The sequence below is a fragment of the Protopterus annectens genome, chromosome 6.part1 (assembly GCF_019279795.1).
Source record: "Protopterus annectens isolate FY-2018-M chromosome 6.part1, PAN1.0, whole genome shotgun sequence".
Taxonomy (NCBI): domain Eukaryota; kingdom Metazoa; phylum Chordata; order Ceratodontiformes; family Protopteridae; genus Protopterus; species Protopterus annectens.
The window spans coordinates 338,073,157-338,097,109 of record NC_056738.1 but is presented as its reverse complement, the minus strand read 5'-3'; the positions used below and the strand labels follow the sequence as shown (position 1 = coordinate 338,097,109).

The window sequence follows — 23,953 nt, the reverse complement described above, 5'->3', positions numbered from 1 at the left end:
TACTGTGTTTCATTCTTCACAAACAAAAGCAAGGAGAGAGTGCCATGATGGGAGATAGTCATGGCAGAATATACAGAACAGTGGACAGACATCAAGACAAGTGGGTGGAGATTCAGAGGCAATTGACTAGTCAGGGAGGTTAGAATAAAAAGGACCAGAAAGGATTGCCTCTCAGAGTCTCCATAAATCTGACCAGTATATTGACAGATAGATTGCTAGACGGTGCAGAAATACAAGAGGAATGGAAGATGGCAGTTGTAGCCTTATACAAATTTGGTGGGAGGGGGCAGAACAAGCAAAGGGAGCTACAGGCTTGATGCCTTAAAAGCAGTGACAGGGAAAGTCATGGAGAAAACACAGACAGGAAGACATAGTAGTGGTTCAGCAGAACAACAGTTAACAAATCAGCAATTTACATGTGTTCATGGCCAGAAGGTCCTGCCAGTCAAACCTAATCCAGTTTTATGAATAGGTTACAAATGGACTTAACAAGAGAATGCAAGTAGACATAGTCTGGACTTCATCAAGACCCCATGTTCCATTTGGACAGGAAAACTGGAAGTGTTAGGGGTTAGATTAAAACTGAAGAATGATATAAGTAGATTGTTAATGGTGGGATTATACTGCTGTAGTAAGAGGGACAATGTCAGTAGTTATGAAAAAAAACAGTGGAGTATTACAGGGGTCTGTATGGACCCAGTATTATTCAATGTGTTTGTCTTTGACATATTTGAGCAAAGAAATAGGCTAGACTTCTCTGCTGATGACACAAAGACAGGCACAACAGAGTACTATGGAAGAGTTTAAAGACAAGTTTGGAAAGCTCAGCATGTGGCCAGAAAGGTGACATTTCAGATTCAGTGCAAATAAATGTTTTCTAGCTCGATCACAAGAACCTTGGTGTAAAAAATCATCTAGAAGGAGTGAAACCAGTGAGAGCAGAGCAGGAAGAGGATTTGAGGGTGCTGACCACATGTGGATTGGACCACCAGCAGCTGAATGAAATAGCTGTAGCAAAAGCATACAAATGCTGAGGTACATTCTTAGGGGTTAAATTCCTGAAGCAGAGTTAATGCTTCCAGTCTGCAGTGCCTTGGTCTAGCCACACTTTGAGCATTGGAAGCTGTCCTTCTCTTTACACATCATCCGGTACTGTGTATAAATGTCCTTCCGTACAACTGTTGCAGTATTCTTCACAATAGGAATCTCTTGCCAAGGATAGCCCAACATCCGGCCAGTAAACCAAAGCCTTTAGATCTTATATACACAGTACGTCACATGTAGGCCCCCTGTACAATTTATGTCTGATTAAGTTTGTATCACTGATCAAACAAAAAGTGCTTTATTTTATCAAGTGAATAAACTGCATTCTTTTTGGCTATTGTTCGTTTCCAGAAGCTTTTTCATCGTGTTCCAGTTGTGAGTTTGTGACATTTCTGATGTTTCTGTATGCCCCCTGTACAAGCCGTAGGGCATAAAGGTGACATACAGACACAGTTATCCAGAACTTCTTTGCCGCCAGTTTGAATGCAATCATCACTCATCAGTCTGAAAGCCCTTTTGCTGCACTGAATACCCAGCCATCAGATAAGTGCCCCGTTGGAGTAATTTTTTTCTTTGGTCTTATTCTATTTTGGTTACCTAGAGTTCATGTCATTCAAGAAGGAAAAATGGTATGGGACGCAGATTCCCCACAAGGGTAGTCCTGAACGGTGTCTTTTTTTTTTTTTTTTTTTGTCTGGGTGCATCCCATGACCATACATCCTGTAGCATTTGCAAAACATTTGTACCCAAGACTCTTAGAAGTCAGTTGTCTTACTTGGCCATCTGTCTGGAGAACCAGAGGCTTAAACTATTACCCAAGGTAGCATAGTAGAATCTTCTAACTCTGAAATCCTGTTAAGCAAGAAGAAGGCCAGGAAATCTCAGATGGATTCTTTGGCTGTCCAGCTTCCACCAGACATCTCTCTTGAAGCAGGTGAAAGCTCTGTAGGCCATCCAGTGTCTATGTCAGATTCCTCTGCAGTGACCCCATCAGAGGCTGACATGTATCTTTACTTTCATACATCCTTTGACCCTTTACAGGCATCTGCTTAAGACATCGAGGGAGAACCGTGATTGATCATCTCAGAGGGCCTTTGAGTGATTCTACGGATTCTGGTCTGAGAAGAGGTTCCAGCTACTCTTACTGAATCTCTGGTGTTTGTTAGGGCTGACGTCCCTACCAAGAAAAAGAAGAAAACTTAGCATACTTCTGTATGCTCTAAGGATCCTCAGAGAGAATGGCAGGAGTTTACTGAGGGCCTGTTCAATGCCTTAATGGCCCTGAAGCCTCTCCAAGTGGTTTCTGCACCTTCCCCACCTTGGACAGCTAATCCTTCCAAGTGAGCTGGGGAACCTGATTCCTCAGATGAAGATTCAGAGTCTGATGATGAGTCCCTGTCCTAATCTTCCCAGATGCCTTCACCTTTGGCTTATGGTTCTGATGAAGAAGAGTCTGTGAGCCCTGAGTCTCCTTTTGAGGAATTGTCCTTTGGAGACACTATAGCTAGAATGATGGAATACTTCAGATGACATTCTTCTCAAGTGTCTGATGTCCAGAAAAGGTATTATGAGCTGCTTCAGGTGGACATTCTTAAAGCTTCTGCAGTACCTCCTGTGTTGGCTGCTTTGTTAGGCACCTTTATAGCTGCCTCTAAGTCTCCTGATTCTCCAACTCTTGCTCCAAAGAAACACGGCGGGTTCTGTTAAGGTTCCTGAGGATTTTGGGTTCTTATTTAAATGTCCTTCTGCTGACCCTGCTGTGGTGTCAGTCTCCTGTGACAAGCCTTCTAAACTTTTGCCCTCTTCCAAGCTTTTGCCTTCAGATAAAGATAGTAGGGCAATGAAGAAAATTTGTAAGAAAGGTTATACTGCTTCTACCTTGGCCTTTGTGGCCATTAATTATCAGACCACATGATCAGATATGCTCTTGCCTTGATTGCTCAGGTTATTTCCGATCTCCCTGATTTTAAAGCAAAAATCTTCTGCTTTATCTATTTTAGGTTCTGCGTCTCAGGTGGCTTTCTGCCAAGTGTAGTTATGATCCTGCTGATGCATCTTCCAGAGCTGCTGCCTTTGGGTCTGTCATGAGGCGTTATTCTTGGCTTCATCTGCAGTCCTTACCTGAAGACATTAAGTTGCTGGATGCTCCTTTGGATAACAAAATCTCTTTGGGACTGCTGGTATGTTTAAGTCTCTTCAGGAAAAAGGTGCAGGATCTTAAACATATCTTTGTATCCCCTATCCAGTTCAGAGGAACTCTCCTTCTAGGTCTGCTTTTGTTCACAGGCAGCTTCGTCAGGCCATCAAAGGCAGGAAAGGTGGTAGGTGAGTTCCTACTGCTAAGTCTTTTTAGGCTTCTTTGGCTCAGAAGCCTCCTTTATCAGACAAGCCTGCTTATCTTTAATGTCTTGCCCCCCCCACAACCACCACCACCATTATCCCCCAGCCAGGTTCCTTTGTTGCTTCAGCTCTCCCTGTTGTCTTCCTAACTGGCATGTCGTCACCTTAGATTCTTGGGTTCTGTCTATCATCTGTTAAGGTTACTTCATGATGTGGAAGTCTCTCCATCCTTTTTCAGGGATTCCCCAACATCCTGTGAAACAAATTCCTCATTTCTTGGAGGTTCTTGGATTCCTGTTGGACCAGGGAACTATTCAACCTGTCCCTCCTCTTAAATAGGAAAGGGTTTTTACTCCAGGATGTTCCCAGCCCCTTGAAAGGAGGGCACTTCGGAAACCTATTCTGGATCTCTCCTTACTCAACACCCTTCTCAAGATTCCTTCTTTTTGGATTCTTACTCTTAAAACCCTATTTCTTCTTGTTCTGCGCTGACTTTTCTGGTGTCCAGAAGGATACTTACCTTTACATTCTTATTCACCCTCTTTTCAGGAAGTTTTTACACTTCTCTGTTTCTTCTTGTCATTTTCATTTTTTTTCTTTGCTGTTTGGCCTCTCTGCTACCCCAAGGGTATTCACAAAATGCCTAGCTCCTGTGATTCCCGTTTGCAGGTTCCAAGGCATTCAGATTTTTCCTTATCTGGATAACTTGTTGCTTCAGATGCCTTCTCCCAGTCACCTGTTACAGGATCTGGAGTTCACCATATCTCTTCTGCAAAGTCTGGGGTTCACTGTCAACTTTCAAAAGTCTGTCCTGACTCCCACTCAGGACCATGTGTATCTGGGCTGAAGGATTCATGCAGTGCCAATGTTCGCCTCTCTTTCACCTCTAAAAATACTGTTCGTGACCGCTTTCTTTCAGTCTGTTCTTCCCCTTTCTGCTATTCCAGCCAGAGAGTTTCTTTGAGTTCTGGGGTTCATGACCTCTTTTGTTCCAATGCCCCCTTTTGCCAGACTGCACATGCAAAAGCTTCAGTGGTACCTCAAGTCAGTTTGGCTTCATCATTGCCACCCACTGGATTTCAGTGCACCTCTCATTCCTTGTCTGAAGTGGGAATTTGAGTAGTGGATTCAGCAATTTTTCCTCAACCCAGGCCTGACCTTTCAGCCTCTGGTTCCTTCTTAAGAACTATTCACTGATGTTTCAGACATGGGGTGGGAGGCTTCCTGTGGTCATCTAAAAGTCCAAGGTCTTTTTCCCCTCCCCATCAGAAGCTGAACCATCTCAGCATCAAAGTGATGAGAGCTCTGATTCTAGCCCTTCAGACTTTTCACCTCATGCTTTCTCCAGGCCCTGTGAAGGTTTACATTGACAAACACCAGAGTGATGTGGTATGTCAACAAACAAGGGGCCACAAAGTCTTACCTTCTCTGCAGGTTGGTTCTTAAGGCCTGGGATCTGGCTCTCAGTTATCAGTTAACTCTTCAGGCAGTGTACATTCCTTCAGAGCACAATTCACCTGCAGACACCTTGAGCAGGTTCAAAACATAGGCTCACAAATGGATGCTTCACAGTGACATGTTTCTGGACATATTCCATCAATGTGGTATTCCTCAGACAGATCTTTTTGCCTCCCGTCTGAACAGGCAGCTCCATCTTTTCTGTTCCAGAGTGCCATGCCATCTTGGGAAGAAGACAGATGCCCTTTCTTTTCCTTGGAAGGGGATGTTTCTCTATGCCTTCCCTCCCCTTCCTTTGCTTCCATGAGTCCTGAAGAAGAGTCAGGTGGACTCCCCCAAAATCTTGTTAGTGATTCCCTTTTGGCAAAGACAGCCATTGGTTCCTCCTCTTAATGCATCTGGCCCAAGGCACTCATCACAAGTTACATCACCAGTTGCATCTCCTGACACAGGACAAGTGGTCACTCTTCCATCCTCACTTGTCCACTCTCCAACTGACACAGTGGGCGGTAGGGTTTTGATCCCTTTTAGGCACTTCTTTTCTGTGGATGCACTCACAGTTTTACAGGAGGCAAGGAAACTTGCAATCAGAAAGTCTTGTATAGTAACATGGAAGAGATTTTCTGTCTGGTGGCTTGCTCGTAACTGGGGTCCTTTCTCAGTGGGGGTCCCTCTGGTTCTCTCCTAGTTTCTCCAGTCTGGCTTGGCCTATTCTTCTTTAAAGGCCCATTTGTCTGCTGTTTCTGCTTCCCTGACATTGAATCAAATTGTGACTTCTTCCTTTGAGGTCAAACAGTTTCTTAAAGGCATCCTACATATTTGGCCTCCAAGGAAGCATATTCCTCCTCCTCCTCCTTGGGGCCTTAATTTTGTTTTAGAAAAATTGACCTAGGCTCCTTTTGAGCCTGCAGGTTTGGCTTCACTGCAACATTGTACCTGGAAGATTGTCTTATTACTTGTTTTTACTTCTGCTCGAAGGGTTTCTGAGCTTCAGATCCTTATGGCCATCCCTCCATTTTTAGATTTTCACTGGGAAAGGGTATCCCTTCATACTAATCCTTCTTTTATGCCCAAGGTGGTCAATGAGTTGTCCTTGAATCAGGCAGTTCAACTCCTTTCCATTTTTCGTTTTCGTCAGTCTACTAGTGAGACGGTCCTACATACCTTAGATTTGCACAGACAGCTCAGGTGTTCATCCCAGGAAATTGGGTTTGGCTGTTTCTAAGCAAACCATCTCCTCCTAGATATCTAAGGCCATTCCTTTTTGTTGTTCCTTTCATGGCAATTGTCTGTCTACTGCCATTAAAGCTCACTCCACTAGGGCTTTTGCCTCTTCTGGTGCTTTCTTCAAGAGGTTGGACACAATTTCCATCCTTGAATCTGCTACTTGGTCTTCAGTTTATACCTTTACTAAGTGTTATAAGTCGGATGTAGGTTTTAGGGCTAAAACAGGTTTTGCTTTGGTCATGCTGAATGGCTTTGTTTAGGGCTCTTCCCAGCCTTCTATCTCCCAATCCTTTTCTTGAACTTTTGTAGTCTCCCTGTTGCGAAGAATACTGCAACAGTGATATAGAAGGGCATAGTAAAGTTGTATAAAATCTTACTATAATAGTAGATGTCCTTCCCTTCACTGTTGCAGGATTCGCTCCCTCCCTTTTGATTTTGTTTAGGTTGCCCTCCTGGCCAAGGGTCTCCTATTTTTTTTTTTTCATTTAAATTTTCTCCTTCTGGATGTGCATGGCCTTTTTTTATCTTTTGGAAACTACTTGCTTCTGGGGCAATTCAGTTCTTGCGTCTGTACATCACCTTTATGCCTTGCATCCTGTACAGAGGTCATACATATGACATGTAGCGCATTGGTATACTAGCCGGACATTGGGCTATCCTTGGCAGGAGATCCCTATTATGAAGAATACTACAACAGTGAAGAAAAGGATATCTACTGTTGGGTCTAGGACTATTCACTGAAAGCTCAAGTCACTGAAAACACAATTCACTGAAACACATTTCACTGAAAGTTATATATGGCCTTTTCCCCACTGTAGTGCAACCCTGGAGTTAGTGTGTGTGTGTGTGTATATATATATATATATATATATATATATATATATATATATATATATATATATATATATACATGGATACTTGCAATTCCAATAAATTACTCTTTTCTGAACATAGTATATATCCAAACTATGTGGGGGGCTACGCCCCCAAACCCCCCTTACTATATATACTAACTCCAAGGTCACACTACAAAGGCCATATATAACTTTCAGTAAAATGTGTTTCAGTGAATTGAGGTTTCAGTGATTTGTGCACAGTCATTTGACTTCCAGTGAAATGTGCTTTCAGTGAATAGTCCTAGACCCCTACTGTTATGGTAAGGTTTTATACAACTGTACTTTCATGAGGCTGTGCAAGTAGAAGGACATCAGGCTGATGGAAAGAATTCTGAAGAAAGCTAAAAGAAAGTTATGTGAGATAGCGGAGAAGGAGTAGGACTAAAAGCTAGAAAGCCCTAGGCTGTTCTCACCTGAGACCAGAAGAGCTGCAAGAGATATAATATCTGTGCCTAAGGTCATGTCAGGGAGATACAAAAGGGAAAATTCTGAATAGGAATGACAGAGGAGGACAGAGTCAAGCAATAGATTATAGGGACTAAATACTTCATGGATCTCCCAAAGTACTTTTCCACAAAGAGGGCTGTGAGCCATGTAATGGGCTACTGGAATGGATCGTTGAAAAGGAAACCACAACTAAATTCAAGAGGGAATTTGACAGGAGGAAAAGGGGTAAGGAAGAAGATAAGGATAGAGGGACAATAAAATACTAAGGCACTTAAAACAGCAGCGTAAATAGGGTTAGAGTCTCCTTTGGGTCTCAAGTAAACGTATCTATCTCAAGCACTCATATGAACTGGGACTCATTCCATGGTCAAGGTTAACATTTCTGACAATTTAATGCATCGTGATTTTATGGAGAGAAGAAAAACATTCTAGTAGTTGCTGGTTAAGCAGCTCCTTAAGGGAGATCTGCATTTCCCCACCTTTGAAGAAGCCACTTTCGTCTTGAGTCGTAGGCTTCTCAAATCAGTCTTGTCCATTCCACCCCACAATTTAAACCTGCAGATTTGCCAACTCTGAAGTTTGTTTCTTGGAAGATGCTTTTTTTGGTGGTCACCACCTCTACTTGTAGGTTCTTGGAGTTTAAGGATCTTATTTGTAGGAGAGCCATACTTTGTCTTCCACAGGTACCCTGTGTCCCTTATTACTAACCTTCTACCAAAAGAGGTTTATAATTGTGCTTAAAACAGCCAATTAATTTCCATATTTTCTTTCTAGGAGCATAACTGGTGGGGGTTCACATCTTGCATGCATGCTTTCCAATGATGGCGCACAAGTTCAGAAGGTCTGCTCTTTGCCTCCCTTGTTCCACAAAGGGGGGGGCTTGCAGTGGCTACGCAAACCTTTTCAAAGTAGATTGCCAACTTCATTGTGTTTTGCTGTCAGATGACTCACCATCTTTGGAAACTGCTGTCAAAACCTCCTACAGTAGAGGTCTGACTGCTTCCATTTCTTGTTGCAAAAATCTCTCCATTGCAGACATGAATTGGTCATCGGTTCATACCTTCACCAAGCATTATTGCTTGGTCTGTTCAAGAAGTGATGCCTCCTTTGGCACTGGCACCTTGGCAGCCCACTGAATTCTTCCCTTTTGATTGTTCCCCAACTCTATCCTCCTAGGAGGTATCATTTTACTGTATGGGATTCTTACTAGTGGTTGCCCAATGAAGAAGAAGCCATAATCAGATATAGCAGACATGCATTCACTGTATATATAAGTGGAGCCTTCTAGTGGATGTGTATTAACCTTCCTCTGTCCATCTGTACCTGTATGGCTTCTCCATCGAACAGCCACAGATGGGATTTCCTTTAACTTCGCAAGTATAAGTTTATATATCCTTCTACATTGTTTTTTAGCTTGTTTTTTACAGGTTGTGCTCTGTCAGTGTATGGAGATTACCTAAACTTGTTCTATGCATTGTACAGTATTATAGCAATTGTGTTATCCCAGTGATAATAAAGACCCCTTAGAAGTACCTTAATTAAATATTGGTGATGTATTCATTATAGTGAATGTTTTTAATAAAGCAATGTATCAATAGAAAATACAATGTGAAAGGCTCATTTACTGCATCAAGCACTTAGGCCTGTTTTAATAGCCCTTGTATGACTTTAAGTTTGTTTCTTTTCAGAAAAGCAGACTAAGAATACGGAGTGGTGTAGTGGTTAGTAAGGCTGTTTCACAAGTCTAGTGTCTTGTGGTTCAGTTCTTAGTTCCGTGTTTATCTCTGCAGAGTGTCCATGCTGTCTCCATTGATTCATTTTTTAGTATATTGATCTTTGTAGCCTGTGTTACAACTGAAATGGTCTGTAAGAGTAAGTCTGTTTATGTGGTTAAGAAGTAATTAAATGAAGTAAATTAGATGCTGAACTTTCCATCTGTATGACAATGTTGATGAACTTGACTATGGAGAAACAGTTTTCTTTTGTTTAAATGCATGTCCTATCACCTCTGTAGCTATCCTGTCATTTTTTCCATGGGTAATGTGCAGTCCGTCCTGGGAACAATGCCCAGTTACCCAGACATGTGGATTTTTCTTCATATTCAAGACCCATGATGTATTATGGTATACTATTCCATACGCAAGACTAATGGTTTTTTGCTTCCACTCTTGGAAATAAAAAGTATAGCTAAAGCAAACTGTATACTTAAGCAAGGAAAAATGCACTGCAGTATCCTGATATACCATGACAGCATCCATCCATCATCACGGTCGACCAGCTGTGCAAGTTCTGCTGCTCTAGCATCGTCGTTCATGCCTGCAGTAAGACTGTTATTTTTTCCAAAGCAGATAAATTATGCTGAAAATAGATGCCTTTAGAATAAGATCAGTACTTATAAGTCAATTAGTGATAGTAATTTAAAAGTCACTGATCTCATTGTAAGAGCTCATTACTTAAAGGATGGTAAAGAACAGTGCTAAAAGGCTCATATGGTGGCTGGCTGGATGGATTGGCTGCCACTGGATCAGGACCCCTTCCAACAATATTATTGCTAATTGCAACTGGGCACTACTAGCCCCTAGCAGTAGAAGTCTCTTAGTTTTCTCCTAACCCTTATGTTAAAATGTACTCATCTGATATTCACAACCAGGAGAACAACTTGTGTATATTCTATATATGTTCAACCTATAGAGAATTCTGTCTGTAACACTGTAAAAAAGCCAGTACAACTGATGAAAAATCAGCTGTGTTTCTACAGACTTTTTTCAACACAAAATTGCGTTACAGCAGTAATTAGAGAACTTACCCTTCACTCCTGTATTGCAATCATCGAGCCAGTATATATAATTAGCAGGGGGTGTGGGGAGTGTAGGGGGGCTTGCCCCCCTGCAAACTTGTTTAAAGTATTTTTGTTTGTTTTTCAATCGACAGGTGATCAATCAGTTGTGTTTGATCACTTGATGTTCAGTAGTTTGAGTTTTCAGTGTAGTGTCATAAACTCGTGTGTGTGTGTGTGTGTGTGTGTGTGTGTGTGTGTGTGTGTGTGTGTGTGTGTGTGTGTGTGTGTGTGTGTGTGTGTGTGATACACACAGATATATACATTTCTGTACATATATAAACACACAAATAAGCAGAATCAAAAGGCTGTGGTTGTATTTATTCCATCAGTTTTCTTTAATTTCCCTGTCTTATGCTGAGTGATACCTTTCGTCTATGTACTGATGCCAATGGACATCCGAGATGGTTTCAACTGAGAAGAGGTGTCGTTAGTGTTCTGTGGACCGGTCCACTAGCTCTGTTGCTGTCCCTTGTTCTAATATCTCCATGATATCAAACTGTTTCTAAACCAGTTCACCACTGATTACATAGGCCAGTGACTTGAAAAATACTTTACTGCAGCTATCCTGTCCATGAAATAAGGCACTCCTCTGGAAAAAAAAAACTCTCTACCCGTGCTATCTAAGAAATGGAATTTTTTGTTTTTTTGTTTAGCTATACTAATCTAGTTAGATGGATTTACTTGCACTTTATCTCAAGGGACACGACATAGACTTGCATCACTTCAAACATATAACTACTGCAACCTCCCTTTTTATTTTATGTTTTAAGCTCAGCAAATGCTCTTACCATTCTCATATGAAATATTTTTTTCTGTCTTCAATGTTTAGGGTTCGAAGGAGTAGTACCTCAGATAAACTTATAAAAAGTGCCACTGAGAAGAGTAAGCAAAAACTGTCGCAGAAGGCAGCCTCTTCAGCCAGCCTGCTCATGAGATCGCCAAGCCTGGAAAAGTATGTTTCTAATAAATCAATCAACTAATTTTATTTTGTTATTATTATTTTTTTTTTTTTTTGGTGGGGTGTATGTCAACTCACCAAATTTTCTTTCAGTGAATGCTGTTTCTACAAACCAAGCTTTTTTCTTATAGCTGTATGTGACTAACATGTAGCAACTCCAGGGGCATACAACATTGAGGAAAGATACAGAATCCATTAATGCTAAAAGTGGTTTCAGCAGTTTTCTTTCACACAAATGGTACTTCCTGAAAGAACCTTAGTGGCACTGTCAGGTTTTCTTTTTTAAAGATATTTATTGTGCTATTAACTGAAGTGGTAAATGAAACTGAACTGTTATCAACCAGATAGTTGAGCTAATACATGTATTGATTATTAATGAATTCTCAATAAAAGGTTTATCAAGAAAGTTCCAGCAGTACTCGAATCATGAACGTAAATTTATTAATGTATAATAAAAGGGTTTGGTGAAAGTTCCACTCCCCTTGTATTATATATTGTTAATTCCTTGTTTATGAATATTGGAAGAAAGTGCAACTTCACACACACACGCGCGCACACACACACACACACACACACACACACACACACACACACACCATTTATATATTCAGAATAGTTATATATAGATCCATATCATAAGAACAAAAGTTCAAAGATCAAAAACTCAAAATGTTGAAAATGAGAACTTGTCCTTTCTCCACTGTTGTGTGATCTTGTAGTTGGTATATGTATATATATATATATATAATTAGCAGGGTGTGGGGGGGGTGCACGGGTGCTTGCCCCCTGCATTAAAAATGTTTTCAGTATTTTGGTTTTCGTTCTTTTCAGTCTTGTATGTGTGTATGTATGTATGTATGTATGTATGTATAAAATAGCTGAACACCATATGCCACTACAGAGCCAGAGGTTCTACAAACCGTTACAATCGAAGTAAACAGAAACAGCAGTAATTACACAAACACCTCCTCATTCATTTGCTTTACTTTCACGCACTTCCACAATGCCACCATACCATACAGCAAAATATGATTAAATTCAGGCTAGCCTTACAGTACATGCATTTGACTCATGTCAATGCAGACCAGCTGCATTTATAATGGAGATAAGCGTAACAGTAATGGAGAAAGTAAATCTATGGGGAAAAAACATCTGCAATGATGCATTTTACCCATCATCCAACCTGCAGCCTACAACCATTATATTCACATCTGTTGAATGGTACCTCATCCCCAGCACAAAGTGTCCTAACTTTTGTCTAAATAAACACTGAATTTTTTTCTCTTTAACTTCCTTGTGACCCTCCCCGTCTCTGTAAGCCTACCACCCAATATGTCCTGAACACTATACTTCATGCAAGGGACTTCATCTCATGAATGTCTGCAGTGTTCTTATAACTCACACCTCCCCCATGACTCACGTTCACTGCTTTTTTGCCAGGGTCTATCCTTCGAAACAACCTGAGTTCATGTTCAGTGCTCATAGACAGTAGTCACCCCCCCCCACTACTTCCTGAATTCTTTCTCCGAGTTTCTTGTCCAGGACCCTTCCCCCAGCAGACATACATATCCCAAATTCATATTTATTTCTTTTTGTAAATGGCCACTCTTCCTGGTTCCTGAATGACTTTTTTATCCTGTGAAAGGTACCCTAATATTGAAAAATGATGAATGGTACCTCATCTCTAGAACAAAATGCCCTAAGTTTTTGTATAAGTTAAGGAACAGTCCATTTTTTTCCTCTTACAATTCCTTCTGACCCTCTCTCACTACATACCAACCTGACCTCTGTACTTACCTTATTAAAAGATTGTAGCAGTCTTCTTCCCTGGATTGCAGGCCTTTATCACTTCTGGACAGCAGGTTGCTTACTGATGTACTTGCTGTTTTTTTTTTCTTAGTTCAGTATTTTCAACAAAACTTTGAACATATTATCATAACGTCAGCCTTTTTAACATTCTGAGCTTGGGTTACTGCATCAGCTATTGGTACCTACCTCTTGAAATGCACCCATGTCATTTTCCACCACTGTTACGAAACATCAGTTCATACATTGTGTGAAAATGACTTTCTAAGAAGGAACTGTGCAGTAACAGTTGACTGTTTATGATGCATATCCCAAGATGATGACTCTGAATGTTTTGTTTCAAAACTCTGACTCGCCATTTAGTTCCTCATAGCTTTATTAAAAGTGAATAACATTTTTATGTCAGATTTGCAGTATGTCTTCTATGGGTCCCACACTTCCCAACTATTTGCACTGCCCATGCACATTTCTAGAGCAAAAGGTGATTTTGGACAAGAAACACCTTTTATTTTTATGTAAAGATGGCAAAATCACATTTTAGATGAAAGTGTATAATGGTTCTTCTGACTCCATGAGAAAGAAGTTTACGTGAACTATACTGAAACTGTTGTCCCAAAATATTACTGATACTAAAAATATTATTGTATCCAGTTTTGTGAACATCCCTTCATAATTTTAAAATTCACCATTTTTAAGTAAACTTTATACAAGATCTGCAAAATGTTTTCTGTAAGACCTCAGCGATTTGCAAGTAAACTATTAACTTTTGAGTATTTTCAAATTTTTACCCTAAATCTTTACTGTCAGAGTTATGGCTCTGTGGTTAATCTTGACAATTACTTCCTCCTTACTTTAGTATAAGAGTTCAACACTTTTACACCAAATTTGTAGAGTGGCATCTGCTGTGCTCATACCTCATAATCAACTGCACTCGCCTTCATGTTTCTATCAAAAAGGTGACTTTGGACAGGAAACAGACTTTCATATAGTATGTGTGAAATTACCTTTTAATTTAAAATTACATGCCAGCACTTCAGAAATCATAATGTAGAGGCATGAGTATTCTGAAAAGATTTTCTTCACATTGTTACTCACGTCAGAGTTATGATGGTGAAGATTTCCATGTGTCTGCATTAACCCTCGGTAATTTTATACCAGATTTCCATACATGAGACCTCTCCTTGGGATGGTCTACATCCAGCACCCCCCAAGACTCACATTCACTGCTTTATGCCAGTGTCTACCCCTCTAACCACCTGAATTTATGTTCATTGCTCATTGACAATGGTCACCCCACCCCTCCACCAATTCCTGAATTCTTGCTCAGGAGTTCGTTTTCCAGATGATTCACCCTCACAACACACACACACACACACCTCCCAAATTCATCTTTATTGCTTGTTGTAAATAGCGCTCTTCTTGATTTCTGAATGACTTGTTTGTCCTGTAAAGGGTATCACAGTAGCTAGTGCTGGTGCCTTATAAGGGTCTGTGGTACGTTCTTGGTTTCCAGTTACTATCACTGTGGCTCTTTATGTTCTCACGCTGTTCAGGTGGGTTTCTTCCAAGTACTTTGGTTGACCTCCATTTCCCAATGACTTGATGGCAGACTCAATTCTCTATAGCTGGAGTCTTTGCCTTTGTTCGATCTCCCAATGACTTGATGCCTGACTCGCAAAGTCTCTATAGCTGGAGTCTTTGCCTTTATTTCTACTGTTATTTCCTAGGTTGAGCTCAAGAAAGTTCTAGAAGATCAGTTGACTTACCAAGTGATCAGATAATAAACTAGATAATCAAATGTGTTAAATCTTTGCTGCACACACATCTCCTTTTACCATTCTGCTGGCAAGTGTTTTTGAGGCCAAGCACAAAAGGACTACAAAAATACTTGCAGTGATGATAAACATTTGTTATAATAATAGTGGTGATTATTTATTAACTGGTATATTTGCTTGAGATTCAACATTTTCTAAATCACAGATGCACATAATATGTTATATTACTATGAAAAATAAATTGTGAATAATACAGAAACGCAAGGCATTCTGAATATGTTATATCAGGTATCAAACCACAAAGTTTTGCTGCTCATGGAATGATAAAAAACAGGTCTATGTACTGCATTGCTCCATATAAAACAAGCAAATGCTGTTTTAATGAGTAATTTGAATGTAACATTCAATCATCTTTGCTTAGCTCCCTTGTATTTTAAGCAATAGTAGTCATACTTCTCAACCTCTCAGTGTAGGAAATCCAGACAAAGACAGAAAGAATGGGGGAAGAAAGGCCCAAAAATAGGGACAGAATATAAATACTGCTCCTATAAACTTAGAAGGTTGCTAAAATAACAGGTTTTGCATTATTATGAATTTTCTAAAGGATATATAGTCTGAAACTCAAATGTGTGTCATTATTTAGTATTATTTAGTGACTTCAGTCTTCAATGACTTGCTAGAAAACCACAGATTTCATCAGGAACAGGCCAAGAATATGAAGCAAAAATCTGGACATTCTGCGAAAATCTATATACTTGAGAGGTATGCTAGTAGTTGTTCTGTGGGAATACATTTGTGTTTAGTCAGATTGGATATTCTGATATTTATTTGAGCTTTTCTTAGACAAATACAATTACAGAACATCATCTGGTGTCACGTTTATTTTAATGTACATTTTTGCGCTACTTATTATTACTTGTTTTGATTTAAATGGGAAACATCTGTAGTTTCTTATTGGATTTTTTTTTCACATTTGAAGCAGATTCATACAGTAAGGAACTATTACCTAAGTCTGCAGTGCTGTTGCAAGGCCATAAACTTCCACTTGGTGGTCCCCTGACTATCTTCTCAGTGCTGAGGAAAAAAAAGTCTGCTAAGACTTGAGGACCCCCCCCAAAAAAAGGTCTTCAAGCTAAGCAAACATAATAGCTATATGCTATTTCAAATGCAAACATATTTTTCCATGATATGTCACAGAATTGTAGTTCTTTGCGAGAGTTCACTGACTATAAGTTTGTTTGTTTGTGTCTTTCGGTTTTTCCCGGTTAGGGGTCGCCACAGCGGAACTCCGGTCCGCTAATGATTGGCAGTAGATTTTCACGTGCTGGCTTGCCAGGCCTAACGCACAACCTTCAACTATAAGTGAAAACAAATAAAAGTCTTCTGAACGAACACAGAGAATGTTTGACACAGTTTAGCAACTGTAAGAAATAGCCTTACTAGTTTCTCTCTACAGTACCTAGACTGCAGTGATTTAAATGATTGCCAGTACTTCTTGCAGGGACCAATTGTCACCACTCTTCTACTGTGCCAATTGTACTCCCTAACAGCTTCCTCCCTAGGTAGCCCCCCACTTAATTTCACCCACCATTACTGCAGCTTTGTAAATATGAGACAACTCCTTTTATGTCTCATAGTTTTGAACTGAATAATCTGAGTCACCATTACTCTGAAAATGTACTTATACTTTTGATGATATCTGAAGTAAAAAAATAATTATGTTGGCCACTTGACCATCCCTGGTAAATGTACTGACCCCTTTCAGCCTCAACCTGGACCAAAAGGCAAAATGTGTACAAGTGTACATAAAAGAATGAAGGTAGAAGCAGGTTGAACATGTTTTCACAGGAGGAAAAATAAATGCAAAAGAGAATTGTTTACAAAATTAAGTTCACATTTTGAAGATAAAGAAGGTATATTTATAGAGTAAAATATGTGATGAAAAATGTATATATGTTTGTTATTTACAACTGTAAACTAGGATATACTGTGGAGGTTTATCAAAGCATTGATACTGGATTGTTTCAGAATAACAAGTTTTTAGAAATAGTTTGATGGAGGAAACAATGAGACTGTTACCTGTGCTAAAGGTGATAGGCCTCTATACAGCTGGGACAAGTTTATGAGAAGTCCTTCTCTGTGCAGGTAATGTGAAGGCTAGCCTTTGTGGAAAATGTTGTTACTACCCGAGTTACATAAGGTGTTAACTGGTTATAGTAAAAAGCTGAGTCAAGATGCAGAAGTTTAGATGCACTAGTTCGCATGTGGTGGTAGCAAATAACAGGTAGATTCTTAGATTTCTAGGAAGAATATTGGATGAGGGAAACCAATCCTTTGGATGAGACATTAAACTGAGGTCCTGTCTACCTGAGTTGGTGGTAGCTCAGGTGGATATAAAAGATCCCACAGCACCTGTAAAAAAGAGAAGGAAAAGAGAAGGAGAAGTTTGCTGATGCCCTGGACAAATTTCTCCTAGTAGCATAAAATATCACCTTGGGTCTCCCCAGCCTAGTGGGACTAACCCAGTAAAGAACTAAGGTAAGCACTAGGTAGCTATCTACTACAAGAGGAATGGTTTCTGGCCCATAAATTGTAGTTTATTGGTCGTGTGGGCAGTTTTTCCATCTCTTTCAACTTTCTGGTTTAAAAGTCCATGTTTGCACTTCTTTCCCACCTTTCCTGTAACTAGTCTAGTCCAGATACAGATTTGCTGTATCCAGGACTGTTTGTAAGCTTCTGAGCGGTGCCAAAGGTCTGCTCTTCAATTTTTCCCTTAGATCTGCTAGTTCTCTCCTCCCCTGCACTTCTACTAGCTTATTAGTCTAGCACTTTACCAGACTTCTTGTAACAATTATTGTAGTACACGAAAGTGGTACCAGCACTAAACCTTCGACAAGGAAACAGCTCCAGTACTTATTATTAATGCCCACCACTCCAGGCATGTCTAAAGGTCAGTTCCCTGTGCTTTCTCCTATTAATCTGGTGAACTTGGGCATCCTGAGACAATGTAGCAACTGCCTCATGTACACTGACAACCCTCTCCTCTTACCTCCCATCACTCAAACTTGTGAGAGATCCACTTATATATCCAAATTGGTAGCCACTCACTCTCCAGCCAAGACCGGGATAGCTGGTCAAGAGGAGAAGGTCAGCACTCGCACCACATCACATAGAACAAATAGCCCTCCAGAACACACACAAGCACTGTCTTCACATAAAAACCACACACCCACCTTCGTGGAGGCTCTCAGTAAAAATCTACCAAAACAGCAGAGACCTCCAAGGTAGAAACGCACTCGACCACCACAACACTAATCACGAGACACATAACTCTTCTAAACAGTGTGCCACTCAACCAAAGCCTCTAAGGCAAAACAGCATTCCCAACACACTAGTCATAGGTGACTTGATAGTGAGGCACACTGATGTCCCACTCACTAGGTTGAATAAGGAGAAAGTAACAGTCAGCTGCCTGTCAGGTGCCAGGGTCCGCCACATAATGCATGCACTCAGGTCTCTCAACAACAGGTACAAATATGACTCTTATCATTGTACATGTGGGTGTGAATGACCTGAGACGTACCTCCCTGAACAACATGAAAAGAGACATGGAGGAGCTCTCAGATTATGTAGCCCAGGCAGGTAAGACCCTGAGGCCCTGAGCAGCCTCCTACCATCACCCAGAATGATACCACAGTACAAGCAGAAAATGAGTGATTTCAGCAATTGACTAAGTTTCTGGTGTCATTCTAAGGGGATCCAGTATCTGTCTGCTGGGATGACATGATTGACAGACATCGATGCTTTGCCGGAGATGGCCTGCATCTGTCACCCCTGGGCTTCCGAATACTGGCCAAGGCTCTTGCCTCCCCTATAGTGCCTTTTCCAAAGACCAAATTACCACCATAACAGCTACAAACAAATGCAATCTGAGGGTCATGCTGCTCAATGCTAGAAGTCTAAATCTCAAAATGACTTGCTCGAAGCACTCCTTAAAATGGAGAACATCGACATTAGTGCTGTAACAGAGACCTGGTTCAAGGCAGCAGAAAGCACTCTGGCACTACTAGGCTATAACTCATTCCACACCTTTCTGCCCTAGAACTTGGACTGAAGCTCCAAAGGCAGTGGTGTTTCCATATTCATAAAGGATGTGCAAACCTCCAGACTGGTAGCCCAACATAAAGCATCAGAGATACTTACATTGGGTAAGACAGAGATTCAGGTCGTAGCCTGCTATAGGTCCCCAACCATGTCCCAAGACTCGCACTCCATGATCCTATACACCCTGGAGAATATTAGGGTCCAACCTAACACTCTCATACTGGGTGACTTCAACTACCCCTCCATTAACTGGGAAAACAACTCATGTACCAATACATTTGCCCAACGTTTCCTGGAATTTATTAATTCCAATGCCCTGGATCAGCTTGTTCTTATCCCCATTAGAGGTAGCAATATCCTTGACCTGGTCATTACTAACATGGGCAACCGTTGCTGTACAGTATTAGTCAAATCCTCCCTGGTTAGATCCGACCACAAACTAATCACCTTGGAAATCCACATCCCTCCCACCTACCCCACAAAGGTAACCACCATGAAAATCTTGTCCAAAGCTAACTTTGGGCTCCTAAAAACAGAGGTGGCTAACTTCACGGCACCCATGCAAATGGAGAATAGTTGCATGACTGCCGAATCATACACCAGTGCACTGAATGAACACATGCACAAATGCATGGATCTTGCCATACCCAAAAGAACCGAGACACTCTCCTCCAAAAAAAGGAAGCCAATCTGGTGGTCCCCTGCCATAAACAAACTCTACAACAGAAGGAGGAAAATGATGCAGAATAAGGTGAAGTCCCAAGACTGGAAAAACTCCCTTATCAACCTCAACAAAAAGTTGAGCTCCCTCATCAAATCCTCTAACACTAGCTATGAAAACAGAATTGCAACAGATAGTAAAGGCAACTACAAGGCCTTCTATAGTTATGTAAATAATCTCCACAGCAATACCCAGATTTTCTCTGAGCTAATGCACAATGGTACCTCCTATACTGAGCCAACAGATGTTGCCAATGTACTGGCCAACAGATTCAGTGCCAACTTTACCCCTCTCTCTCACCAAAGGACCAATCAAAGTACCAGTAGATTGCCAGGCACCCAACTGCTGCACAGGTTAAAACAGCACTGTCCAAGGCCAAGAATACAGCTTCTATGGGACCGGATAATATCCCTGGCTGTCTTCTACATGAACTACAGAGTGAACTGGCACCTCACCTGTGTGCCCTGTTCAATCACAGCCTCCTCTCAGACTTTGTCTCTACCAAATGGCATACTGCTACAGTCATCCCTCTCCACAAAGGAGGAGTGACTACAGACCCTGGGAACTATTGCCCCATTAGTCTGATGAGTCTGATATGCAAAGCTATGGAACACATCACCTAATAAACAAGGATATAGGGAATCTCCAAACTCTGGATCCCACGCAGTTTGGTTTTGTGAAGGGTAAATCATGCCTGCTCAACTTGGTCGACTTCTTTGAATCAGTCACCAGAGGCTGTGGATGATGGCAAGGTGAACCTACCTTGATCTAGCCAAAGCCTTTGATACCATTTCCCACTCGGGAATCGTAGAAACACTCACTAAGCTAGGCATTAACCCCTATATCACTAGGTGGGTTGCAAACTGGCTCACAGGTAGAACCCACAGTGTGAAAGTAACTGACTCCAAGTCAGACTGCTGACCAGTCATGAGTGGAGTCCCACAGGGTTCGGTCCTGGGTCCTCACCTATTTGGTATCTACTTCTCTGAAGTCCAGGCCAACATGAAGGGACTCTGGCTGACAAAGTTTGCAGATGATTGCAAGTTGGGAGCTGTTATTAACTCCCCAAGTGATGCTGACATCCTACAGAAAGTCCTCACTGAGACCAACGACTAGTGTCAGAACCATGGCCTTAAGCTCAATGCCAAAAAATGTGTCATCATCCCCTTTGTGAAAAACCCGGTTCCCATGAATTACCACATCGATAGTACTCCACTGAACACAGAAAGCATTATAAAAGATCTGTGAACACAGATTGACAGCAACCTCTCTTTTGACCACCACATTGCTACTGTGGTCAGAAAGTCCTTCTATGTGGCACATCTCATTACTAAGGGTTTTGCATATCCAGGAAGAAAGAAGTCATTGTCTCCCTCTACTCTTCCCTCATTAGGCCAATCATCGAGTACAATGCCCCATTTGGCATGTACCTCACTAAACACCTCCAACAACTGGAGAGGCCACAAAAGTACCTCACAAAGAGGCTCCTAGGCCTTAAACACTTGTCCTGTATGGACAGACTCAAAAAAACTCCAACTATTCTCTGTCTCATATCGCCCATTTAGAGGCCATCTCTGCTTGACTTACAAAGCCATGTCTGACCCAGCTCTGTTAGAAATGCTACATCTAAAGAAATCCCAATCCTTCCGCACCGCATGCTCCAGAGACCTCAACCTCATTACAACAATCAACAGAACAAGCTGGAGTGACAGGTTCATAACCGAGAGACTGCCCATGCTATGGAATAGACTCCCCATACATGTCAAACAGAGCACTTCACTGGCCCTCTTCAAGAGAACAATTGGTGAATGTATGTGAAATAGAAAATTCACCCCGTGGATCACTCCAGTGGCTCTACTCGACAGAGGTACTGGGAACTAAGGTTGGGTGGCATAATTCTAGGCTAGGCTTGTAAAGACTCCAGGGCCATTAGCCTAGTACACACCTATGAAACTATGAACCTATTATGTGCAATGAATGTTAGATGCAGTAGTTCTTGTAAATATTTGTAGGAATTGACCTAGGCTATATGAACTTTAAGGGGTCAGTAATAGTTAAGGGAGGACAGTTATTTAGTCGCCGAGATGTTTCAAAGAACTTTGTTTTCATCTGAGAAAAGTTAACTGTGAAACAATGAGGGGGGAACCCAGCCATGTATATTTTAAATTCATCCTGTAGGTACTTTTGGTGGTTGAGAAAAATCATCTGTGAATCAGAGTATGAGAAAGTCAGCAGAGTAGATGACCATGTGGATATTTGGAGGTCTCGTGGAAGTGAGAAAAAAATGTGAAAGTACTTGCATTTAGTGGAAGGATATTGCAGCCAGACTAAGTAGTGTTAATATTACAGTTTTGAAATAGTGCTGCAAAAAGCATAGTTCAAAATAATGGGAAGAAAATTTTCTAATATGAATGAATGTGCGTTGAAGTGCATTTGTTGCAAATGTGGGAAGACAAGAACAGATTCCATTTTTATTGTGATATCTGATTAGTGCAGCAGATATATCCCACATGCACAATAAAGTCGTACTATACAACACATTTTGTTTGTCTGCTACAAATAATTTACCTCCTCTGTGCCCTCTTCCTCTTATCACTTTGCTGGTGTCATTCAGCAGTGCAAGTCAGCAGTCAGCATTTGAAATGCTTGCTTTAGCTATTTCAAAAATGACAGTACTTATATTTTGTTTATACATGTTTTTTTCTTATTCTAGTTCCAGCTATACACACACACACACACACACACACACACACACACAGACACACACCGCCCCGATAAGAACTGAATTGCTCAGTGATGCATGTTTGCCTCTTCCTTTCCTCAACGTCGGTATTCAGATGTGAGCAGTATCATCTTTCCTCAGTCTGCTACCCAGAAGAAGTATATGTCAAGTACAGCTAAACACACATGGAGGATTTTATTAATATTGACCCTGGTGTTGAGCTTAAGACTGCAAATCTGGTTATGTTCCAGGAAGCAAAGAGGATATATTGTCTGTAGTCAGCTTTCTCCAGCAGGATTTGTAGCAGCAATCACCTTCCCTCCCTGAGCACTAACCTTTCCATGACTGTCCTAAATTTCATATACGTCTTGAGTGGTTTAGTCAATTCCATTAACTAAAGTAGAGATTTATTCCAGTACTTTGGATTCATGCCTCTCTCCTAATTTATGGCCAAATTGGAATCAAAGTCAATGACTTCATTCCATTCAGCTGCACTGCAGTTCAACCCCATCACTTCTACATTTCCTTCTTCGTCCTGGTTTTGCAAGGAATGCAGCAACCTTTCTTTCCCATTATTTAGTACCACTCCACTGGACATATTGGTCCTGGGGTGTTACCACTATGCTGTTCTTGTTCTTTTCAGCGGAATACTAATTTATCTGGCAATACTTGCAATGTATTTACTTTTTGAGCAACACAGAATTGAGAGCACCTAAAGAATTTACAGTACTACTTATAATCACTTTATCTGTAGTTACTTGAATTTAATGAGTGAATATCATTCTTAGGCTCTTCCTAAAATACATCTATAACCACCTTGGTAGGGGAAGGGGTATCATTTTAAATTACTTAAAACCTATTGTAATCATTTTGTTGCCTAAGCCAACACTTATCCTAAGATCAAACATTACTGAAAACTTTATTTATAGGTGATACATATAAACTGAAATCATAGTTTTACTTATTCCCCCAAATGAAATTCTCACATTTTCTATTGAGTGAAAATTAAAGGTATAAATGTGGTCCACTTGAACATAAATAACAAAAAATAAATAAACAAAATGCTTAAACTCCAAATTTGGGCTTGCAGCTACAAGCATGACATGTCGATGATGTATGAAATTTGTCTTTAGTGTAATGCAACAGCAAATATTTTTAAGGCAAAGTTCATCTGGATGGCTTCAGGACTTAAAAGAAAGACAGGACTTTCCAGAAGAATAGAACGGTGACCTAAAAAAACAGGTGAGGTGTCCATTTACAAAACTGACCTTTTAAGCTGTGCACATGTATTCCAGCCTTATGTACTATTTCTTCTTGATGTGCTAGTAATATCTGTCAAATGAAGTGGCTGTAAACTCCTCAAGGTCATTGGAATGTAGCTACAACTCAAGATGATAGCACTTCACTCCTGGAAGAAACAGAAGAGCAGGTAACAGATATCTGCAAGCCATTGTTTATAGTTATAGGAGAATTCAGCTGTATCAGAAAGGAAACTGCTCCAGGAAGTTCCCGTTAAAAATCCATGTCTTTGGCTAGCTGTAAATAATCTCCTTCCCAAGTAGAAATACTCCAAAGATAGGAGGAGCCAGAACCATTGAGTGGATTTTAACTTGGGC

General features: G+C 40.7%; 1 protein-coding gene across 1 annotated transcript in view; it reads left to right on the top strand.

Moving 5' to 3' along the window:
- The window catches only part of EML3 (EMAP like 3), a gene marked incomplete in the record, with an annotated part of 1,888,117 nt that overhangs the window by 942,786 nt on the left and 921,378 nt on the right, over nucleotides 1-23,953 (top strand). The window contains 1 exon segment of the mRNA XM_044075756.1: nucleotides 11,081-11,203. Coding sequence (XP_043931691.1) covers nucleotides 11,081-11,203 — 123 coding nt within the window.